This window comes from Carlito syrichta, unplaced genomic scaffold (genome assembly GCF_000164805.1).
Source record: "Carlito syrichta isolate Samal-C Ts95f unplaced genomic scaffold, Tarsius_syrichta-2.0.1 Scaffold308699, whole genome shotgun sequence".
NCBI lineage: Eukaryota > Metazoa > Chordata > Mammalia > Primates > Tarsiidae > Carlito > Carlito syrichta.
The window spans coordinates 497064-517103 of NW_007252795.1; the positions used below are offsets into that span (position 1 = coordinate 497064).

At 37.4% G+C, this 20040-nt stretch overlaps 1 protein-coding gene across 2 annotated transcripts in view; it reads left to right on the forward strand.

Annotated features, from left to right (window-relative positions):
- BAZ2B (bromodomain adjacent to zinc finger domain 2B) overlaps nucleotides 1-20040 on the forward strand; it is a 406036-nt gene that overhangs the window by 361453 nt on the left and 24543 nt on the right. For both annotated transcript variants that reach the window (XM_021716325.1, XM_021716326.1), the window contains 3 exons: nucleotides 6483-6545; nucleotides 8598-8742; nucleotides 19016-19671. In XM_021716325.1, coding sequence (XP_021572000.1) covers nucleotides 6483-6545; nucleotides 8598-8742; nucleotides 19016-19671 — 864 coding nt within the window. The remainder of the gene's footprint in view (nucleotides 1-6482; nucleotides 6546-8597; nucleotides 8743-19015; nucleotides 19672-20040) is intronic.

A 20040-nucleotide genomic window follows, 5' to 3' on the forward strand; every position in this document is an offset into this window, starting at 1 on the left:
TCATGAGCTTGCCACTGCTCTCTAGCCTGGGTGATGGAGTGAGACTCCAACTCAAAAACAATAATAATAATAAAAGAAATAAACTAGGGCAAGATCAGAGATGCAAAGATTGGCCAGGAGGTATTGAAATAGTTTAGGTAAGTTGTGAGGGTTGAAACTAGAGCACTGTAGTTGAGATGAAGGAGGAAAAGATTCAGTAAATATTTAAGAGGAAGAATAGCTGTGATTTGAAGATGGAAGATGGACTGATTAGGTTGACGGAGGGATAGGATTGATTTCCAGCAATCTGACTTGAGAAATTGCATGCTCTTGTTGCCATGAACTTAAGGAAATCAGGAGCAGAGTAAATAGATAGTTGGGGCAGGGGTAGAGAAGGGAACAGATCACTGGACACCGGAAATGATGATAGATGTATTCTATACATGTTGAGTTTGAGGTACTTGTGCAGAAGTTCAGCATTTGGGAACTTGAAGCCTGAAGAAGAGTTCAGTCTTGGAAATATAGATCTGGAAATTATTAGCACATAGATGATAGTTTAAAATCATGAGGTGAATGAAGTTGCACAAGGAGGATTGGCAGACAGAGGTTGGAACCCCAAAGAATGTCAGTATTTAACAGAAGCCCATAAAATTTCACATTCAAGAAGGCACAATCAGAGATGTAGGAGATTTCTGTAATGGGTAGGAAGTCACCAAGACCACCTTCAAGTTAAGTGATTCACTAGGATGATTCACAGAACTCATTGTATACTTGTGCTTACGGCAATAAATTATGCCCGGGTTTTCTTTGTTAGAGCCTGGTCACATAGGTGTTCTCTGCATACCATGCGACAAAATTCCAGACCCCCTGAAGAAAAGCAGGTATTCAGTATAAACCACATTGTTACCAAAAATAGTTTAGGTCCAGTGAACCAATCTTAACAGTTAGGATGGGCTGGGCTTGGTGGCTCAGCCTGTCATCCCAGCACTTTGGGAGGCTGAGCCAAGTTCCCTGTGCCAGCTGAGGACCAATCTTGTAAGCAGACCTTCCAAAGTATAGCAGCCAGGCCTGCTATTATAGTAAGTGTCTTCTACACATGAGATAATAGCAGATATTAAGAAAATTGGACATTGCAAAAGGGAGGGAGTGATAAACAATGTTAAATTAGTAGGAGTCTAGTGTGATAACTGGAGGTGTTTATAGGATTTGGCAGCATAAAGGTCATTAGTAGCAAGTGCCTGCACAGTTATATTGGAGGGGTGAGAGCAGATACCAGGCTATAAGTTGGTTGATAACAACAGGAAGTGTTGAGGTGAAGATGACAGTTTCAGGCAACATACCTCAGATCAAAGTGTCATAAAGGACAACAAAAATCCAAGGATTTTCAAATGTAAAAGACTTGAGATGATTTTTGGTTGAAAGGAAAGAGTCAATAAAAGAAGAGAGGGTTTTAAGATTAAAGAGATAAAATAATTAATGTTACAAGGTTCTAAAGCTATTAGAGGGGCTTCAATCAGGGTGAAAGAGCTACCTTTGAAGAGCAGTCAAAAGGGAAGAAGGCAAGGTTGTGGAGGGGATGTGTGTGTATGTGTGAGAGTTTAGGGAAAGCTACCAGATGCCATGGAAATGGATATGTATAAAAGGTTAAAGTTCACCTTTTGTCAGAAAATACTGCTGGAAATATGTATAGGGCTGGAGAGTGGCACTTATAAAGCAATATACAGCCATTTCTACTCTTAATGCTAGGTATATTTAGCTATGGAAGTCTAGAAATAACTGTTTTCCTTTATTGCATCAACTTAGTACTGCTGGAGAAATAAACACAGCTTAGAGGGATGAATTTATTGCTGGAAATATTATCTAGTTAAGACCAATGCTAAATAACTGAGTCAAATTTATGACTGAATCTAGATAATAATGTAAAAGAATTTGTAAGATAATATACCACACAATTCTCTTTCTTTTTTTTTTTTTTTTTTTGAGTTGGAGTCTCACTCTGTCGCCCAGACTGGAGTGCAGTGGCCGCTTCCGGCCACCGCAGCCTCAACCTGCTGGGCTCTGGCGATCCTTCCGCCTCAGCCTTCCAAGTAGCCGGAATTACAGGCGCGCGCTACCACGCCCAGCTGATTTTTTGATTTATTGTAGAGATGAGGTCTCGCTGCCCAGGCGGGTCTCGAACCCGCGGGCTCAGGCAATCCACTCACCTCAGCCTCCCAAAGGCGCGGGATTACAGGCTGAGCCACCGAGCCCGGCTCAATTCTCTTTCTTAAATAAAAATAGCATAAGTATAAAATATTGTCATAAACTGTCCCTCTCCAATGTTACATTTTAAACCAGAATGATACAAATTATGAGAATGAACTTCTTTTTTTGTTTGTTTAATTTTGGTTAGAACATTTAACATGAGATCCACCCTCTTAATTTGTAAGAGTACAATGTAGTACTGTTAACTATAGGCATGATGTTATATAGCAGTTCTCTAGAACTTGTCTTGTATAACTGAAACTTTATACCTATTGACTACTAACTCCCCATTTTCCCTTTCTCCCACCTCCCTGGTAACCACCATTCTACTCTTTGACTCTGACTAGTTTTAACCCTTCATGTAATTGGAATCATGTAGAATTTGACCTTCTGTGACTTAGCATAATGGACTTGAGGTTCACCCATTATGTTGCATATGGCAGTATTTCCTTTTTAAAGGCTTAATAATATTCCATTTTGTTTATCCATCTCTTTTCGAACCCTTGGGTTACTTCCACCCATTGACCATTGTGAATAATGCAGCAATAAACATGAGAGCACAAATACTTGAGATCCTGATTGCAGTTCTTTTGGATAAATACCCAGAAATGGGTTTGGAATCATATTGTAGGTAGTTATTATTATTTTTTTTTTTGAGGAATTTTCACTGTTTTCCATAGGTTTGCACCATTTTACATTCACGCCAACAGTTTATGTAAGGGTTCCCATTTCTCTGTATCCTCACTGTTACTTTTTTTTTCCCCTTTTCTCTCTTTCACTCTCTCTTTTCCTGGTTGTATGTGTGTGTGTGTGTGTGTGTGTGTGTGTGTGTGTGTGTGTGTGTGTGTGTATATGATAGTAGCCATTCTAACAGGTGTGAGGTAAATCTCATTGTGGTTTTGATTTACATTTCCCTGATTCGTGATGTTGAACATCACTTCATCTACCTGTTGGCCATTTGTATGTCTTCACTGAAGAAATGTCTATTCAGGTTGTGTGACCATTGTTTTAATTTTAGTTATCTGGTTTCTGTATTGAGTTGCAAGAGTTCCTTACATATTTTGGGTATTAACCCATTATCAAATATATAGTTTGCTGATATTTTCTTCCACTCCATAGGTTGCCTTTTCAGTCTCTTATTTCCTTTTCTGTGCAGAAGCTTTTTAGTTTAATGTAGTGGTACTTGTCTACATATTTTTGCTTTATTGCTTGTGCTTTTGGTGTTATTTCCAAGAATCCATTGCAGTGAATTTTACTTTACTACTTTGAAGAGTACCAATCTGAAAAATGATACTACATTGAGAGTCCTTGCAAATAAGTTATTTCATAATGTACTTTTGAAACCACTGGATCATATGCATTCATCCTGTGACAGACAATATGAAAAGCATATAATTTGGGTATCAGAAATGTAATTACTCAAGCCAGGCTCGGTGGCTCAGCCTGTAATCCCACACCTTTGGGAGGCTGAGGTGAGTGGATTGCCTGAGCCCGCAGGTTCGAGACCCACCTGGGCAATTTGGCGAGACCTCATCTCTACAATAAATGAAAAATGAGCCGGGGGGGGGAGCGCGCGCCTGCAGTTCCAGCTACTTGGAAGGCTGAGGCGGAAGGATCGCCGGAGCCCAGCAGGTCGAGGCTGCGATGGCTGGGAACGGCCACTGCACTCCAGTCTGGGTGACAGAATGAGCTCCAAATTAAAAAAAAAAAAAAGAAAAATGTAATTACTCAAATAAAAGATACCACTTACAAGCAATCTGCTTCATTTGGCAAGTAGAACTGGTTACATAGCAGCAATTAAGCCTTTCTGACCAAAATGTATCACCTTTTTACAGAATTAGTATCCCCTTTCAGTACTTAATATTATAAATTGTTTTAAAGTGTTAACTCTCATAAATTTAACAGCTTTAACAAAGTTGTAGTGGAATTTCAGTGTATTCTACTGAATAGTTATCCCACTAAATAGAATTTATTTACAGAAATTATTTGTTTCATCTGACTTGTTTTTTATTACAGAGAATTAACAAGTCATACGTATTATTCTTTATGCACAGAGTATTTGAAAATCATTATTAATGTTTCTTAGGGGAGATGTGTCATTTAAAGTAGTGTTTTACTTTTTATGAGTGTTGAATTATAGAGTTAAATAGAATATAGGGTTTTACTGACATAGGTGTATCTTGTTATTAATGTAAGGGAACAATTTTAGAAGTTTTAAAAATAATAAGAATTTTGGAACATAAGTAAAATTAACATTTCATATAAATGACTTGAGTTATTCTTTATAATGAAGAACTGGCAGACACAATTCCCTATATAAATAAAATTTTGACGACTTAATGAACTTGATTGATAACATAGGCACATTAGTTCTTTAAAAATTGATTTGGCCTCTTGATTAAGTTATAGTTAGAGTATTGATGGTAATATTCCTTAAAGGATAATTGCAGGGAGGTTTCCCACTGAGACCCTTAGGATGCCTTTCAGCTGGAAGATACTGCCCTTGGCTGTCTTAGTCCTTTGTCTCAAAACTGATTCTCTCTTCCCCTCACTCTTCATTCCTTCAACACATCAACACGTGAAGTCTTCCCCTAATCCTTAGATTTGTGTTGAGACCTCTGTGAGCTTTAAAAAACCTCATAGGCTGACCTGTAAGAGGTTATGTGGACAATTAAATTCTAACATATATGGACATGTAATAACCTTGTTTTTTTGCTTGAGGTACCGTAGCAGGGATAGAGTCTGTGTTCTTAGTTTTATTGCTTTTGTTGCTGCTACTTTGCTCTCTGGTCTTCAAGTTATTTTTATCTCTGAAAATTATAAGTGCTATTAGCTGAAACGCCTTCAAATAAAACTTTGGTAGACATTTTATTTCTTTTTTATCATAGGAAGAGTTTTAAAAATCACAACTAATTTGGCAGATATATGGCTATTTCAAATATTTGATATCTTTTTTCAAATGTTTATTGATTGAATTGTATTTTTATATAAGCAAATTACCAAACATTTACCCTGCTGATCAAAAGATCGCTTTAGATTCAACATATAAGTATCTGTTTGAGAGGCAAGATTTAATGGTCATTGAGTCTGTCATCTTTTAGGGTTTCTTTTAATCCCAAATAGAATTCATGTTACTGTTAGCACAAACAATGTGAATGAACAGCTTTGTAACTTGATTCCCTTAATTTCAATAAGGAGTGGATAAAAAATAGATAATGATAAAACTACTGGAGTCTTCTTTTCACTTTTTAAAATTGGGTAAATAGGTGTACTGGTCTAGAAATATATATTTGTGAATGAGTAGTAGTATTTTGCTTTTTATAAATGCTTATAGAAAGTGAACATCAAAAGTTCTTATTTTGTTAAATCTGAGCTATACCTGCATCTTCTTATTAAATAAGTAACTCTATTTTCAAAATATATCTTACCTTCTTCACTCTAGAAATGACTCCTCCAGTTAATACCACCACCAGTATTTTTCTAGACTCCTAGATTTAGAATCTTAACATCATAATTTATTTCTTTCAGCATCTTTCTTGTCTCTCCCTGCCTTATATTCATGAGTTGAGGTGACTAACCATGTAATACCTATTTCTCTTTTTTCCATTTTTATTTATTTTGCCGTAGTAAAGTCCATATCCCCTCTTTCCCTTGAGTCATTGCTGCAGTCTTTTAGCTAGTTTTGCCAATTTTAGTGCTTTCTCTGCTCCAAACCATCTTACAACTATTTCCAGATTAAGTTATAAAGCATAGTTCTGATGTGTAACATCCCTCAAAGGATCATATTGTTCATTAACAAACATTTGCAACTCTTCACAATCTAGCTCTAAATTCATTTAGTCTCATTTCCAGTACCTCTTTATGCACCTCTCATGTCAGAGCATGTTAAACTCTTTATGGAATGCCCTATCCTCTTTTCTCTGATAAATTTCTAACCATTCTTTAGTTGCTAATTAAAGCATCACATCTTCTATATCCCTTCTTGGTATAGATGACCATTAGAAGTAATCTTATCCTGCCCTGAACTCCATGGCTTTTAATCTCTACCTCTCTTACAGCTTTCTGCTGTTTTATTTTTAATGTAATGTTTTATATGTCTCCTTACCAGACAGTTTATAGAAAAGAACTACATCTTACTCATTTCCACAGTGCTTCTCCTGGTACCTTGCATATAGAATACTTTTGTTAAATACTTGCTGATTGATTGAATAAATAAGTCTTAAAGACAAATAAATGATACTATATTTTCTTATGTATAGGATGAAGGTGACCAAACAGCAAGTGTTGAAGAGCTAGAAAAACAGATTGAAAAACTGAGTAAAGTAAGCACTTTTCAGATTCATGTCTACATCTTTTTTGCAATGTTTCAAAATCTGCACTGTATGGGTATTAGTTTTTCTGACTGCTAAGTAAAAACAAACTTGTAGTGATTAATAAAGATCTCTAGAAACAGTCTCTCTATTAAACTTTAAATCTTTAATTCTAAGAGTAAAAGCCTGCCTCTTAAGACATGATATTGAACTTAATCAGAAGCTATGAAAAAAAAGTTCTGTATTCTTTAACTCTTCATAAAAATACAAAGTATCAATAAAGGCATGGTTTTGTTTCTTGGAATTAATTCAAAAAACTCAGCTGAATTTCATGGTAATAGTTTCAGCATCTTAGGTTTAATTTTGCATTTGTATTTTTTTATTTTAATTGCATTAGATGTATAAACTGTATGTATTTATGTACCTATTCAAAACTAAATTTCAGTAGCATTAGGGAATTTTTTTTTAATTATTTTTTATTTTAAGACGTGGGGTACACTTCAGGGTTAGATATACAAATGTTCATTATGCAGTTGCCCTTGTTGATTATGTGTGCCCACCCCCCTTCCCCAGGCAGATTCCACTACTGCCAATCCCGCTTCCCCACTCCCTTCCCAGCAGTTGGATTTCTTTTTTTTTTTTTTTTTTTTTTTTTTTGAGTGGGAGTCTCACTCTATTGCCCAGACTGGAGTGCAGTGGCTGCTCCCGGCCACCTCAGCCTCGACCTGCTGGACTCCGGCAATCCTTCCGCCTCAGCCTTCCAAGTAGCTGGAACTACAGGCGCACGCTACCACGCCTGGCTAATTTTTTGATTTATTGTAGAGATGAGGTCTCGCCAAGTTGCCCAGGCGGGTCTCAAACCCACGGGCTCAGGCAATCCACTCACCTCAGCCTCCCAAAGTGCTGGGATTACAGGCTGCGCCACCAAGCCCGGCTAGATTTTTTTTTTTTAAGAGAGTCTTACTTCATTGCACAGGCTGGAGTTCAGTGACACTATAGCCTCAAACTGGAATTCATAGCTCACTGTAGCTTCAAACTTGTGTCAAGCAAGCAACCCTCTTACCTCAACCTCTTGAATAGTTGTGACTACAGGCATGAGCCATCACACCTAGCTAATTAATTTGATTTATTTATTTTTGTAGAGACCGGATCTCACTGTATTGCCCAGTCTGACCTCAAGCCATCCCATCCTCCTATCTCAGCCTCCCAAAGTGCTGGGATTTACAGGCATAAGGCACCATGCCCAGCCATTAGTGAAATTTAAAATAAGCTTTTTGTAGGAAAAAATTGAGTTTAAAGTGTTATGAGATGCCTGTATATTGTGTCAACATTAGATTCATCACAGATCTATCCCAGAACTGAGTCATGTATTATCTAGGTTTACAGCATGAGTATAAAAATAGACAAATACAAATTTCATCAGTTACATATATATATGCATATGTGTATATATATATGCAATTTGTTGTATACTGTAATCAGTAGAATTGAGCCAGTTTGCTTTGGCTCAATAAAATATGTAAGCACATTTTTATTGTCATATATAAGACATGTTTTACTATAAGATACCTGATAAAATAAAACTTATCGGGCCAAGCGCAGTAACTCAAGCCCATAATCCCAGCACTTTGGGAGGCCAAGGCAAGAGGATTACCTGAGCCCAGGGGTTCGTGACCAGCCTGGGCAACTTGGTGAGACCTTGTCTTTGCAATAAATAAAAAAATTAGCCAGGCATAGTAGCATACACCTGTAGTTCCAGCTACTTGGAAGACTGAGGTGGAAGGATCACCTGAACCCAGGCGATCAAGACTGCAGTGACCATAAGCGTGTCACTGCATTCCAACCTGGGCAACAGAGTGAGACTCCAACTCAATAAATGAAACTTATCTTTTTATAAGTGTTACTGAAATTGAAGTCAGGCATGTAATATTTAGCCCTTTTGTGGTATTTTCCTAGTAGTGAAATTTATTTGCTCTAAAGATGTAACAAGTATAAAGTCACTTATATATTAATTTTTAAAGTTTTAATATACAAAATTTAATTATATGTACCATTTTTTAACAGCAACAGAGTCAGTACAGAAGGAAGCTCTTTGACGCTTCTCACTCATTACGTTCGATGATGTTCGGCCAGGATCGTTACAGACGCCGGTACTGGATTCTTCCCCAATGTGGGGGGATTTTTGTAGAAGGCATGGAGAGTGGTGAAGGTAGGAACTATTAATCTATTACAAAATATTAAATTAAAAATTATATTTTTAAAAATTCTATTACTTTTTCAGTATGTTTTGTGCTCCATAATCAAGTTTGCTTTATTGATAAACATTCTAAAACCTTGATTCTCATTCCTTTTGAGCTCATAATGTCCCCTTGACTGACAAATATTTCCTCCTTACTCTTGATTTTTATTTTGCTACTCTTTATGACATCATTCATAAGCTATTCTTTTCCTTATCTAATGGGCAAATATCTCCACCTGTATTAACCTTTTATAGCTGCTCCATCTCTCTTTTTTCTCGTTGTCAAACTTTCCAACAAATGGTTTATTCTTTAACTTTTATAACATCCTGACAGTATCTGTGGGAGTAACTTGCTTAAATCTAAGATCTTTATCACACTCATCATTCCTTTTCAAATCTTGTTCACATTTGAAATTTGTGATCACTTTCTTTTCCTTTAGACTTCTTTTTTTCTTGAATTTTGTGTTACTACCAATTCTTGACATTCTACCTTTAGACTATTCTTTTGCTGGCTTCAGTTCTGTTACATTAACTAGCACAATACATTGTACATTCATATGCTCAGCAAACCTTCTTAAACTGAATTTTTCAGAGCTCTATATCTGGACATTCCCAAGTGTCTAAAGTCTAATGAAGACAAAAGTGTTATTTTAGGCTGGGCACAGTGACTTACACCTGTAATCCCAGCACTTTGGAAGGCTGAGGTGAGAGGATCGTTTGAGCCCAGGAGTTTGAGACCAGCCTGGACAACATAGCAAGACCATAACTCTATGAAAATTTGAAAATATTAGCCAGGCATGGTGGCACATGTCCATAGTCCCAGCCACTTGGGTGGCTGAAGCAGAGGGATTGCCTGAGACCAGGAGGTCAAGGCTGCAGTGAACTGTGATTGTGCCACTGCACTCAAGCCTGGGTGGTATTAGTGAGACCCCAATTTTTTTTTTTTAAAAAGAGTTATTGCAGTACTTACAAGTGCTTACAGATTTCAGGATGTAACTTTTGACCCATGGTGGTACACAGAGGCAAAAATTTCTTTCAACACATTTTTTTTCCCCTTGGGTTGGAGTCTCACTGTCACCCAGACTGGAGTGCAGTGGCAAGCTCCCGGCCACCACAGCCTCAACCTGCTGGGCTCTGGCGATCCTTCCACCTCAGCCTTCCAGGTAGCTGGAATTACAGCCATGCGCTACCATGCCCAGCTAATTTTTTATTTATTGTAGAGATGAGGTCTTGCCAAGTTGCCCAGACAGGTCTTGAACCCGCAGGCTCAGGCAGTCCACTCACCTCAGCCTACCAAAGTGCTGGGATTACAGGTTGAGCCACCGAGCCTGGCTTCAACACATTTTTTTTAAATACCACTATGTATTAGGCATTCCTAGGCACTGCAGGAGGTTTAGTCCAATGGAGAGAAGGTATTGATTTATCACATAGCTAACGCAAATAGAAATTATGAATAAAGCAGTTGTTTCACAACTTTGTTTTTAGCAATGGAGTCAACCTTTTTAAATGAAAATTTTATGCAGAATTTCAATATCAGAATTGTTCTGACTGGTCTATTTGGGGGAAATCCCTAACCTTTCCAAATAGAACTCTGTCCTATATACTTGTATTTCAATTTGGAGTGGCCCCAGAGGCAACTCTAATGAATGCTAGAACTCTGCAGTCAGAGAGTATGCGCAGAGCCATCAAAGGTATCCAAGCACAGAAACATTAGATAGCCTTAATATTTTGTCGTACTTTTTTATATACATGACCATCTCTGCCACTAGACCATGAGCTCTTTGAGAGCAGAGACTAATTTAGGAAGGGGGACTATATCAAAATAAATAATCTGGGAGCAAAGTTCACACTGGATTGGAATAAGAAGGGGTAAGAATAGTACTTTCCATGCCATAGGCACTTAAAATACTTTAAACAAGTAAATAAATAATTTAATGTCTTTATAAGGTTTATAAGCATAGCTTACACAAGCCAGTTATTTATTTTTATTTTAGTCCTCTCAAATTAAATAGCATTGATTGAATTCGTACATATTAGACCTCTACTTCCATTCAGGCCCTACCACTTAACCTCTCTGGACCCTGATTTTCCTCTCTACAAAAGAGGAATTAATACATTCTGTATAAATAATGTAGTTGTTATAAGGATCATGTCAAATAATAAATCTAAAAGAGCTACCAAGTATTGTATAAATATCACTTGTAAATCACTTGTGAATGTCAATCATAATGTAGATTTATATTTTATACTATTATTTGTGGTCATCGCAGAACAGGGAAGCAGGAATGATTTTTTTACTTAGTTTATTTCTCATAAAGTTTTCATTATTTCATTAATGGATGTGCATCTACTATATTCTAAGTACTGTGAACTTATAAATAATAACAGATGTAGATTCCTTCTCTTTATCTTACAGCTAATTAACTGGGAGGAGGACTCATAATTTAATCAGCAAGTGTTTATTTGCACCTGTTTTGTGCTTGTACTAGTGCTGTGGAAATGCAAAAGAATCAATTAACCTGCCCCATCCACAAAGAGTTTACAATCTAATTGGAAAGAGACCATGTATATGAAGACAAAGAATGAGAGCATACAAGTGAGACTATGAGCATGTACTACGTCTGAGAGGCAAGGCTAATGAGGAAGAATAAGTATCAGACTGGTAGAAACTTCCCTAAATAAAGAGATGCTGAAAGTTAATTCAGTATTAGCAATATCCATTATTCCCATTCTCTTATTTATCACTTTAAATTGTTCCTAAAAGCACAATGCGTTCTTAATAAAGTAAGGCTATATTTAACACTGCATGTACAAGTTTTTAAAAATCCCTACAGTTATCATCAATATTGCATAGAGAAGAAATATCAGACCTTAGATTACCATCAAAGAAAAATATTAGTTAAATTCAGGTTGTAAAAGATGCAAGTAACACACACCACAAGCAATACATATGATACAAATAACAATGATGTTTATTAGTGATGGTAACTTAAGAGCAGAGAAGTATCAGAGCACACAAGATCTCCTGAGCCCCTATAGTGCTACCATAGAGGTGCACCTTATCCATTTGTAGACTAGACAAGCAAGAAGACCACTCCAAGAAAACTCTGCCTTCATATACCACTCTGTATTTCTAGGTTCATCCAAGAAGAGGTGGAAAACTCTTCATTTCTCTAATAAACAACATATATATCAAAGGACCTCTGGGCCTAGGAACAGCACTAGGGAATATGTATACAGAAGGCCAAGGTCTACATACCAAGGACCGTAGGAAGAGGTCAACATCAGCTAAAGACCCTGCTGTTCCTCTGCAAACCAACTTAGTGGCTGAGCTGGTTTGCTGATGGGTCTTGGAGAAGAGGGAAAGAGGAGACCACTCTTGGCCCTTAAGCTAAAACTCAAGGTTTATTCCTTCTCAGTCTAGCCCCTGAACTTTGATATAACTCCCTAGATGTATGCCTTCCCATCAGGAATAGTAATCAATTAGATTTTAAATGATGTGATCGGTGTTTGTTGACAGTGCTGAGGAGACATCATATAGCCAGAGAAATTCCAAAACAAATAATGTACCTCACCGTTAGAAGATAACAAGTCTTGTCCATCTATCTTCTCTTTCTTTTGTTCCTTCTTTTTATTTTGGGCAGAAACCTGAGCCGCTTATTAGACTCTCTCTTTCCATTTCCTCTCCGAGATAAGGATTGTATGACCTAAAAGAACTATTTCATTTCCAACATTGCCTCCCAGATAAAGGAATAAAGTAAAAAGCCATTGGCTACTTAGGAGAACCTTCCCTGATTCGGTCATCTAACATTCTCTGCACCAAGAATGTGTTGTCAGGACTTCTCTTCTCAAACCCTGGGTTTCCTTATAATTGCACGAACACAGCCAGTTGTCTCAAAATAGCTACATCCTCTGTGGATCTAGTCCAGTTCACATTCATGAGTTCAGGAAAATAACCCCAATGGTAATATGTATGACCAATATCACCAAGCATCCCGTTTATGAGCAGGGTGGCAATACCTGCCCTAGTATATTTAGTCAACCCAGAGTGCGCATTCTTTAGCCAGGTGGTGGGTGTTTCCCCTTACTCAGCTTTATTTAATACCACTGTTGTCTCTTTGTCATGCAAATGAGCAAGCAGAGCCTCTGCCAGCCTTCCTCTTATGATAGGGTGTCTATGGCGAGCCTAACTCTTATTCTGTAAACTGCACTCCACTCAGGCTTCTGAATACCATGCTACACAATAATTAGCTTCACATGTAGAGAGACCGGTTGCCTCTTATAACAGAAAGTCAGTGGGAGTTTGTCCTACCTTTCCTTCCAGAGAGGCTACCATCTCCCTTTCTAGTTCACACTCCCTCATAGGATTCATGAAAATTTCTAAGCTGATAAAAAGGAATAGAACTAAATTTCTGGCTACTTTATCACCGCTAGTCACCCTCTTCAGTTTACCAGTTCAGGGCTTCTGCCATTCTCCTCAAGCACAGCTACTGAGACCATCCTAACTCTGCTAAGTGAATTGCCACTGCCCCCAAGAAGAAATTCCGTCACTCCAGGTCCTCCCTTTTTAGAAAGTCATGACATCAGGACTTTGTTGGGCACCAACTATAGTATAAGATGCATGGTCACACAAACTACTGACACACATGGTGCTGATGGCAGCAAAGTTTGTTAGTGAGAATAACCTACTAGCAGAGAAGTAGTAGTACCCAGTGCCCATAGTGGTTCCACAGAACTTGGACATGCGACAAGAGTACTCCAAGAGACAAAACACTATACTCCACACCTCGCTCTGTATTTGTGGGTTAGTGTAAGAGAGAGTAGAAAGCACAACTTCTCTGAGTAACTGTAAACATTTCAAGGACCTTAGGGTCTAGAAATAGTGCTAGGAGATATACGTATCAGGTTTCAAAGTCTAAATAAGTACTGAGGATCCTGAGAAGAGTATTGACATCAGCTAAAGGCCCTGCTGTCCTTCTGCTGGCTCTTAGGAAAATGCAAAGGAGGAAAGCTCCCATGCCTCTCAGCTGCAACCAAGGATGCATTCTTCTTAAATTCATTATCTTAAAAAGAAAACAAAAACAAAACCACTTGGGATGTGTTTGATTGTAGATAATTTATTCAATATTGGAAGGAAAATGAGAAAAGCTTATTGTTAATTATACACTGTGATATGAATGTTAATCTTTCATTTCATATTAAGATATAGTAACAGGCCAGGCACAGTTGTTCATGCCTGTAATCCCAGCATTTTTTTTTTTTTTGAGTTGGAGTCTCACTCTGTCACCCAGACTAAAGTGCAGTGGCATGCTCCCAGCCACTGCAGCCTCAACCTGCTGGGTTCCGGCAATCCTACAGCCTCAGCCTTCCAAGTAGCTGGAACTATAGGTATGCGCTACCATACCATGCCCGGCTAATTTTTTTATTTATTGTAGAGATGAGGTCTCTCCAAGTGCCCAGGCGGGTCTCAAACTCGCGGGTTCAGGCAGTCCCCTCACCTCAGCCTCCCAAAGGCGGGATTACAGGCTGAGCCACTGAGCCCGGCTCCAGCACTTTTTTGGAGATGGAGGCAAAATGATTGCCTGAGCTCAGGGATTCGAGACCAGCCTGAGCAACTTGGTGAGACCTGTTTCTACAATAAATCAAAACATTAGCCGGGCGTGATGGCACATGCTTGTGGTCCAGCTACTTGGAATGCTGTGACAGAAGGATCACCGGAGCCCAGCAGGTCGAGGTTGCGGTGGCTGTGAGCATGCCACTGCACTCCAGCCTGGGTGACAGAGCGAGACTCTAACTCAAAAAAAGAAAGAAAAAAAGAATCTACTCCCTTTAGTCCTTTCCACGATAATATCCAGATGCCTTCTAGGAGCTGGGTTGTGGTAGCACTGCCAACATGAGATGGGCAAGCTATTTAAGTTCTCCTAAAGTTAAGCCATACAGAATGGGTAAGGTCCTTTGAGCGCTGGGAAGACGCAATTGTGGTTGAGCCTCTGTTCAACCTTTATCCTAAATGCCAGTGTTTTACATTTTTGAGTTTTTTGTCTGTTTCACTTAGAGTTTAGTAAAATATATTTGAAAATTGTACCTATTTCAGTCTAACTAAGGTGAGCCAAATGAAATTTTTTTTTTCACTCCAACTCAGAATGGTAGACCGCCCCACCCCCCAGGCTCCAGTGAAAACAGTTAGGTGAACTGAGAGGATTCAAAGTGATTCTGATAAAACTCAAAGAGACATAGTCTCTTTTCAGTAGCAAACTTTGCTACTTTTAGTTACTGCCAAGTAGTTTAATCAAGTCAAGAAGACTCCCAGTTTTACCTCTTGTCTTCTTTTATCTGTCTTAAAGATGCTTATTAATACTCATTGACACATGTCAAAGAAGTAAGAGCTGGAAAGAACAGGGGATTGTATGAGATAGGAGATAGAAAACTGTTTAAAATTAAAGAATCTCTTTGTACTAAATATGCTTTCAATTTTTAAAAATAATTTTATCTTTTAATTTGAGGTTTAAGTGTTTAGTAAAGATAGCCATTACTATTAAAGATGACAGTGACTGCTGAAATTATAATCAGCCCAATCTACAAGTGAGAGGTCATCTTCTAGCCTCAAACTAGTAAAAATTAGTTTGTTTGTTTTTTAGATAGATGTCAGCAGTTTTTGAGATTTTAGTTCTCAGAGTAAATTAAACACAAATATTAATATACTCCCTTGCTAGCTAATCAATTGTATAAAGTTAAAAGGAATTTGTGAACACAGGTATGTGAGGAGAACGTCTGTGACTGTTTTCACATGTGTCTACCTGGATCTGATAAAGGATGGTGGTCTTCCCAAGGCAAATGTATGGAAGTGTAGAAAGGTCAGATGAGGCACAAGATTATTTTTCTAGCTTTAAAATTAGTTTTGAGTAACTTGTTATGATGTATCTTGGTATAGTACCTTTTTGTTTCTTTTACTCAGAGTTTGTTGAGTTTCTTGGATCTTTGGGCTTATAGTTTTAATCAAATGTGGAAATTTTTTACCAGTTCTTTTTCATATTTAATGTCCTTCTCTGCTAATTCTACTATCTTGTCAGTTCTGTGTCAGTTTTGATTGATTGATTTTTCTACTTATGTGTCATGTTTTCCTGCTTCTTTTCATGCCTACTAATTTTAATTGAATGCCAGACATTTGGATTTTACCTTGTTGGGTGCTGGGTATTTTTAAATTCCTATAAATATTCTTGAGCTTTGTTTAACTGAGACATAGTAAAGTTACATACTTGGAAAAAGTTTGATCCTTTCAAGCCTTGCATTTAAAATTTTAGGCAGAACTAGAGCAGTACTCGGTCTAGGGCTCACTATCCCTACTACTGAGGCAAGATCCTTCTAAGTACTCTGCCTAAGCTTGAAGCTTCCCATTACGGTAGGTAAGAATAGGCAACCTTATTCCCAGCCTTTGTGAGCACCTGGCACTATCACCTCTAATTTTTTCAAGTTTATTCCCCCCTGACCTCAGGTAGGTTCCTCACATATATATGCTGACAATCATTCAACTGAATACTCGAGGGGTCCCTCTGCAGGTCTCTGGAATTCTCTCTCTATGCATCTCTCTCCTTTCCAGAATACACTCCTGAGTACTCTAACCACTTTGGTCTTCCTGAGCTCTCAGTTTCATCTCCTCATTTCAGCTCCTCTTGGATTACTCCTCCCTATTTTCTGTTGCCTAGAAACTACCCCAAGGCAATAAGTTGGAATAATTGTAGGACTTCATGAGTTTATTTTCTATGTTTGTTATTGATATCCAGTTTCTTGCAAAATGTTTTATATATTTTGTCTGATTTTCATTGTTTCATACACGAGGATAAATCTAGTCCTTGTTACCCTATACTGGTCAGAAATATAAGTTTGTTGTACAGGATTTAATTTCAGTTAGAAACGAATTTGAAGAGAAGGATGTGAAAGCTATTTTAAACACTAACGGAGAACTGGTTGGATAAATTATCATATACCCAAATAACAAAAATATTCACCTGATTGCCAAAATGAAGTACAGTTATATATTTTGCCACGGAAAGCTCTCAAAGGAATATTATAAGTGGAAATACTAAATTTATCCTCTTTTTTATTATTCAAGAAATATTTATGGAATACTTTTTTTTTCTTTAGCGACAGAGTCTCACTCTGCTGCCCGTGCTATACTCCAACTCTTGGGCTCAAGCGATCCTCCCACCTTGGCCTCCCAAGTACCTGGGACTATAGGCACATGCCACTGTATCCGGCTTATAGAGCCCCTATTATATAGGAGTCACTACGTTAAGCATTTGGAATCCAATAATAAGCAAGATAGCCATTGCCCTGCCTTTAAGTAGAGCTTGTTGGTTTAAATTCTAGAATGTGGGTAGGGGAGGGAATAGAAAATAAACAAACATGTTTAATGATAAATTCTGTAAAGAAAATATATAGCATGGTATTTTAAGATGAATGGGAGGGAGACCCTATTTAAAATAAGGTGATCAGAGAAAATCTCTGTAATGAAATAACACTTAATCTGAGGTATAAAGGTTAAGGAGCCAGTCAACAAAATAGTATCCCATGTAGAGGGAAGAACAAGTGAAAGGCACTTGAACAAGTGAAAGAGAAAGAAAAGAACTTAGCATGTTCAAGAAACGGAAAAAAGAAAGGAAGAGCAAGGTTATCAAGGACAAGAGTGGCACAAAGTTGGAGAAGTTTTCAGGAACCAGGTCTTAGAATGTTATAGGCCTTGCTTAGGAGTTTGGATTTTATTCTAAGTTGCAGAAAAGTGAATAGTAGTATTCTATTTGTGTTATAGTGTAAAATGATAGTCATAGATAGTCTATGTAAGATTTCTGGCAGGATATGTAGACGTACTTAACCAATGTTACTCCTGAAGAGTAGAAATAGAGACTGAGGGAATAGGGCAGAGAGGCCTTTACTTTAGACCCTCCATGACTGACTATTTTAACTTAAAAGTATATAACTTTTCAAATTGAATAAAGTAGTGTATTTATATTTGTAAAAGAGTTCTTGTAAATTATTATTATTAGTAGTAGTAGTATTATTATTGTTTAGTCAGTCTCACTTTGTCACCCAGGCTGGAGTGCAGTGGCATGCTTACAGCTACTGCAGCCTTAACCTGCTGGGCTCAGGCGATCCTTCCGCCTGCCAAGTAGCTGAAACCACAGGCATGTGCCACCATGCTCAGCTAATTTTTTTAATTTATTGTAGGGATGAGGTCTCGCCAAGTTGCTCAGGCTACTTTTGAACTCCTGGGCTCAGGCAGTCCTCTCACCTCTGCCTTCCAAAGTGCTGGGATTACAGGCATGAGCCACCACACCCAGCAAATTACTTTTTTTTAATGGGCAAAAATATGGGTCAGAAGTTTACAAAAGAGAAATACCAATAAACATGTGAAAACACATTCAGCCTTACTAATGATGAGAAATAATACAATTTAGTATTTTACTTCCTAGATGTTAGTAAAGACAAAAAAATATCGATAGTATCTAGTTTCACTGAGGGTATAGGCAAACAGATGATCTCATGTACTTCTGGTACAAGTATATATTAATCTAGACTTTCTAGAGGGCAGTTGGCAATATACTTCAAAAACTCTGAAAAGTACATATCTTAGGGCTCAGTATTTTTTTTTCTAGGAATTTATTTTAAGGAAGTAAATCAGGGAAGAAAAGTCCAAAACTTCATCATTTATAGCATTATTTATAGTAGTGAATAATTGGAACCTGCTGTTTTTCATCAGTAGTAGAGTGATTATTTAAGTTATGATGTAGTTCATTTAATACTCTGTAGCCATAAAATTTTTGATGCAGTTATATATTTTTTGACACTTGAAGGTATTTACAGGGTAGCATTCAGTAAAACAGGTATTCTTGTTTGTATGTATAATAAGATTTCCTTTTTTAAATTATACAGATTTCAGTTGTATGTATTATATAGAGAACTCCTATATAAGATCAATAGGAGGATCAATGCAAGATATTAAAAGTTATTCTTGCTATGTACGAGAGCCCTTAATAATTTTTATTCCTTTGTATTTTAATTTTTTGTAACAAATATACATTAATCTTCCAACAAGTAAAAAAATATAACCGATAAAAAGGAAAAACAGGGAGTATTAGGTAATTGAGAAAAGATTGTTTAAAAATGTATGCATATAATTTGATAAACAGTAATAAAATTTATAGTGTTGGTTTGATATGGAATCACTTATCTTCATTTTTTTTTGTAGGACTAGAAGAAATTGCAAAAGAAAGAGAAAAACTTAAAAAGGCAGAAAGTATCCAGATCAAAGAAGAAATGTTTGAGACTTCTGGAGATCCTTTAAATTGTTTAAATACAGATCACTGTGAGAAAAAGGAAGATCTTAAAGAAAAAAATAACACAAATCTGTTTCTTCAGAAACCTGGCTCTTTTTCCAAATTAAGCAAGCTTTTGGAAGTAGCTAAAATGCTGCCTGAGTCGGATGTCATGACCCCGAAACCAAATGCTAGTGCAAATGGGTGTACATTGTCTTATCAAAGCAGCGGAAAGCATTCTGTGGGCAGCATTCAGTCAACAGCAACACAGAGCACCATGGAAAAGACAGACTCTAATAATCTGTTTAATGCTGGTTCAAGTGGTCCAGGGAAGTTCTACAGTCCTCTCCCCAATGACCAGTTGTTAAAAACATTGACTGAAAAGAATAGACAATGGTTTAGCCTTTTGCCAAGAACACCTTGTGATGACACTTCTCTTGTCCATGCTGATATGTCAACTGCTTCTTTAGGGACTCCCCAGTCTCAGCCACCATCTAAGTCACCTTCGCCTGCCCCAGCTCCTCTTCTTGGATCATCTTCTGCTCAGAATCCTGTTGGCCTAAATCCATTTGCTATATCACCTCTTCAGGTTAGTACTGCTAACTGTAACTCATTTTTATATTGCCTTATGTAATCATTGACCCATGAAGATTTTCACTCAAGGGGAGTCAGTTGAATAATTAAAATATCCCTGCCACAGTTTGAAAACCAAAGCATGTCAGATTTTCTATAACCAAGATTCATTAGAATTACTGGTTTCTAGCCTAGGTTAAAGTCTTCTTTAATTACTTTTTAACCTATCACTGTAACAGTAAGTCGAAAAGGGAAATTACTTGGAAGAACAAATAAGGATATGGAATTTAACAGTGTTGTTGCTAATGTATTTGGTTTTCCTCTACTTGTGATAAAGAATATTTTTTTCAAAATTTGAAAAATAATTTCAGATTCTAAACATTTT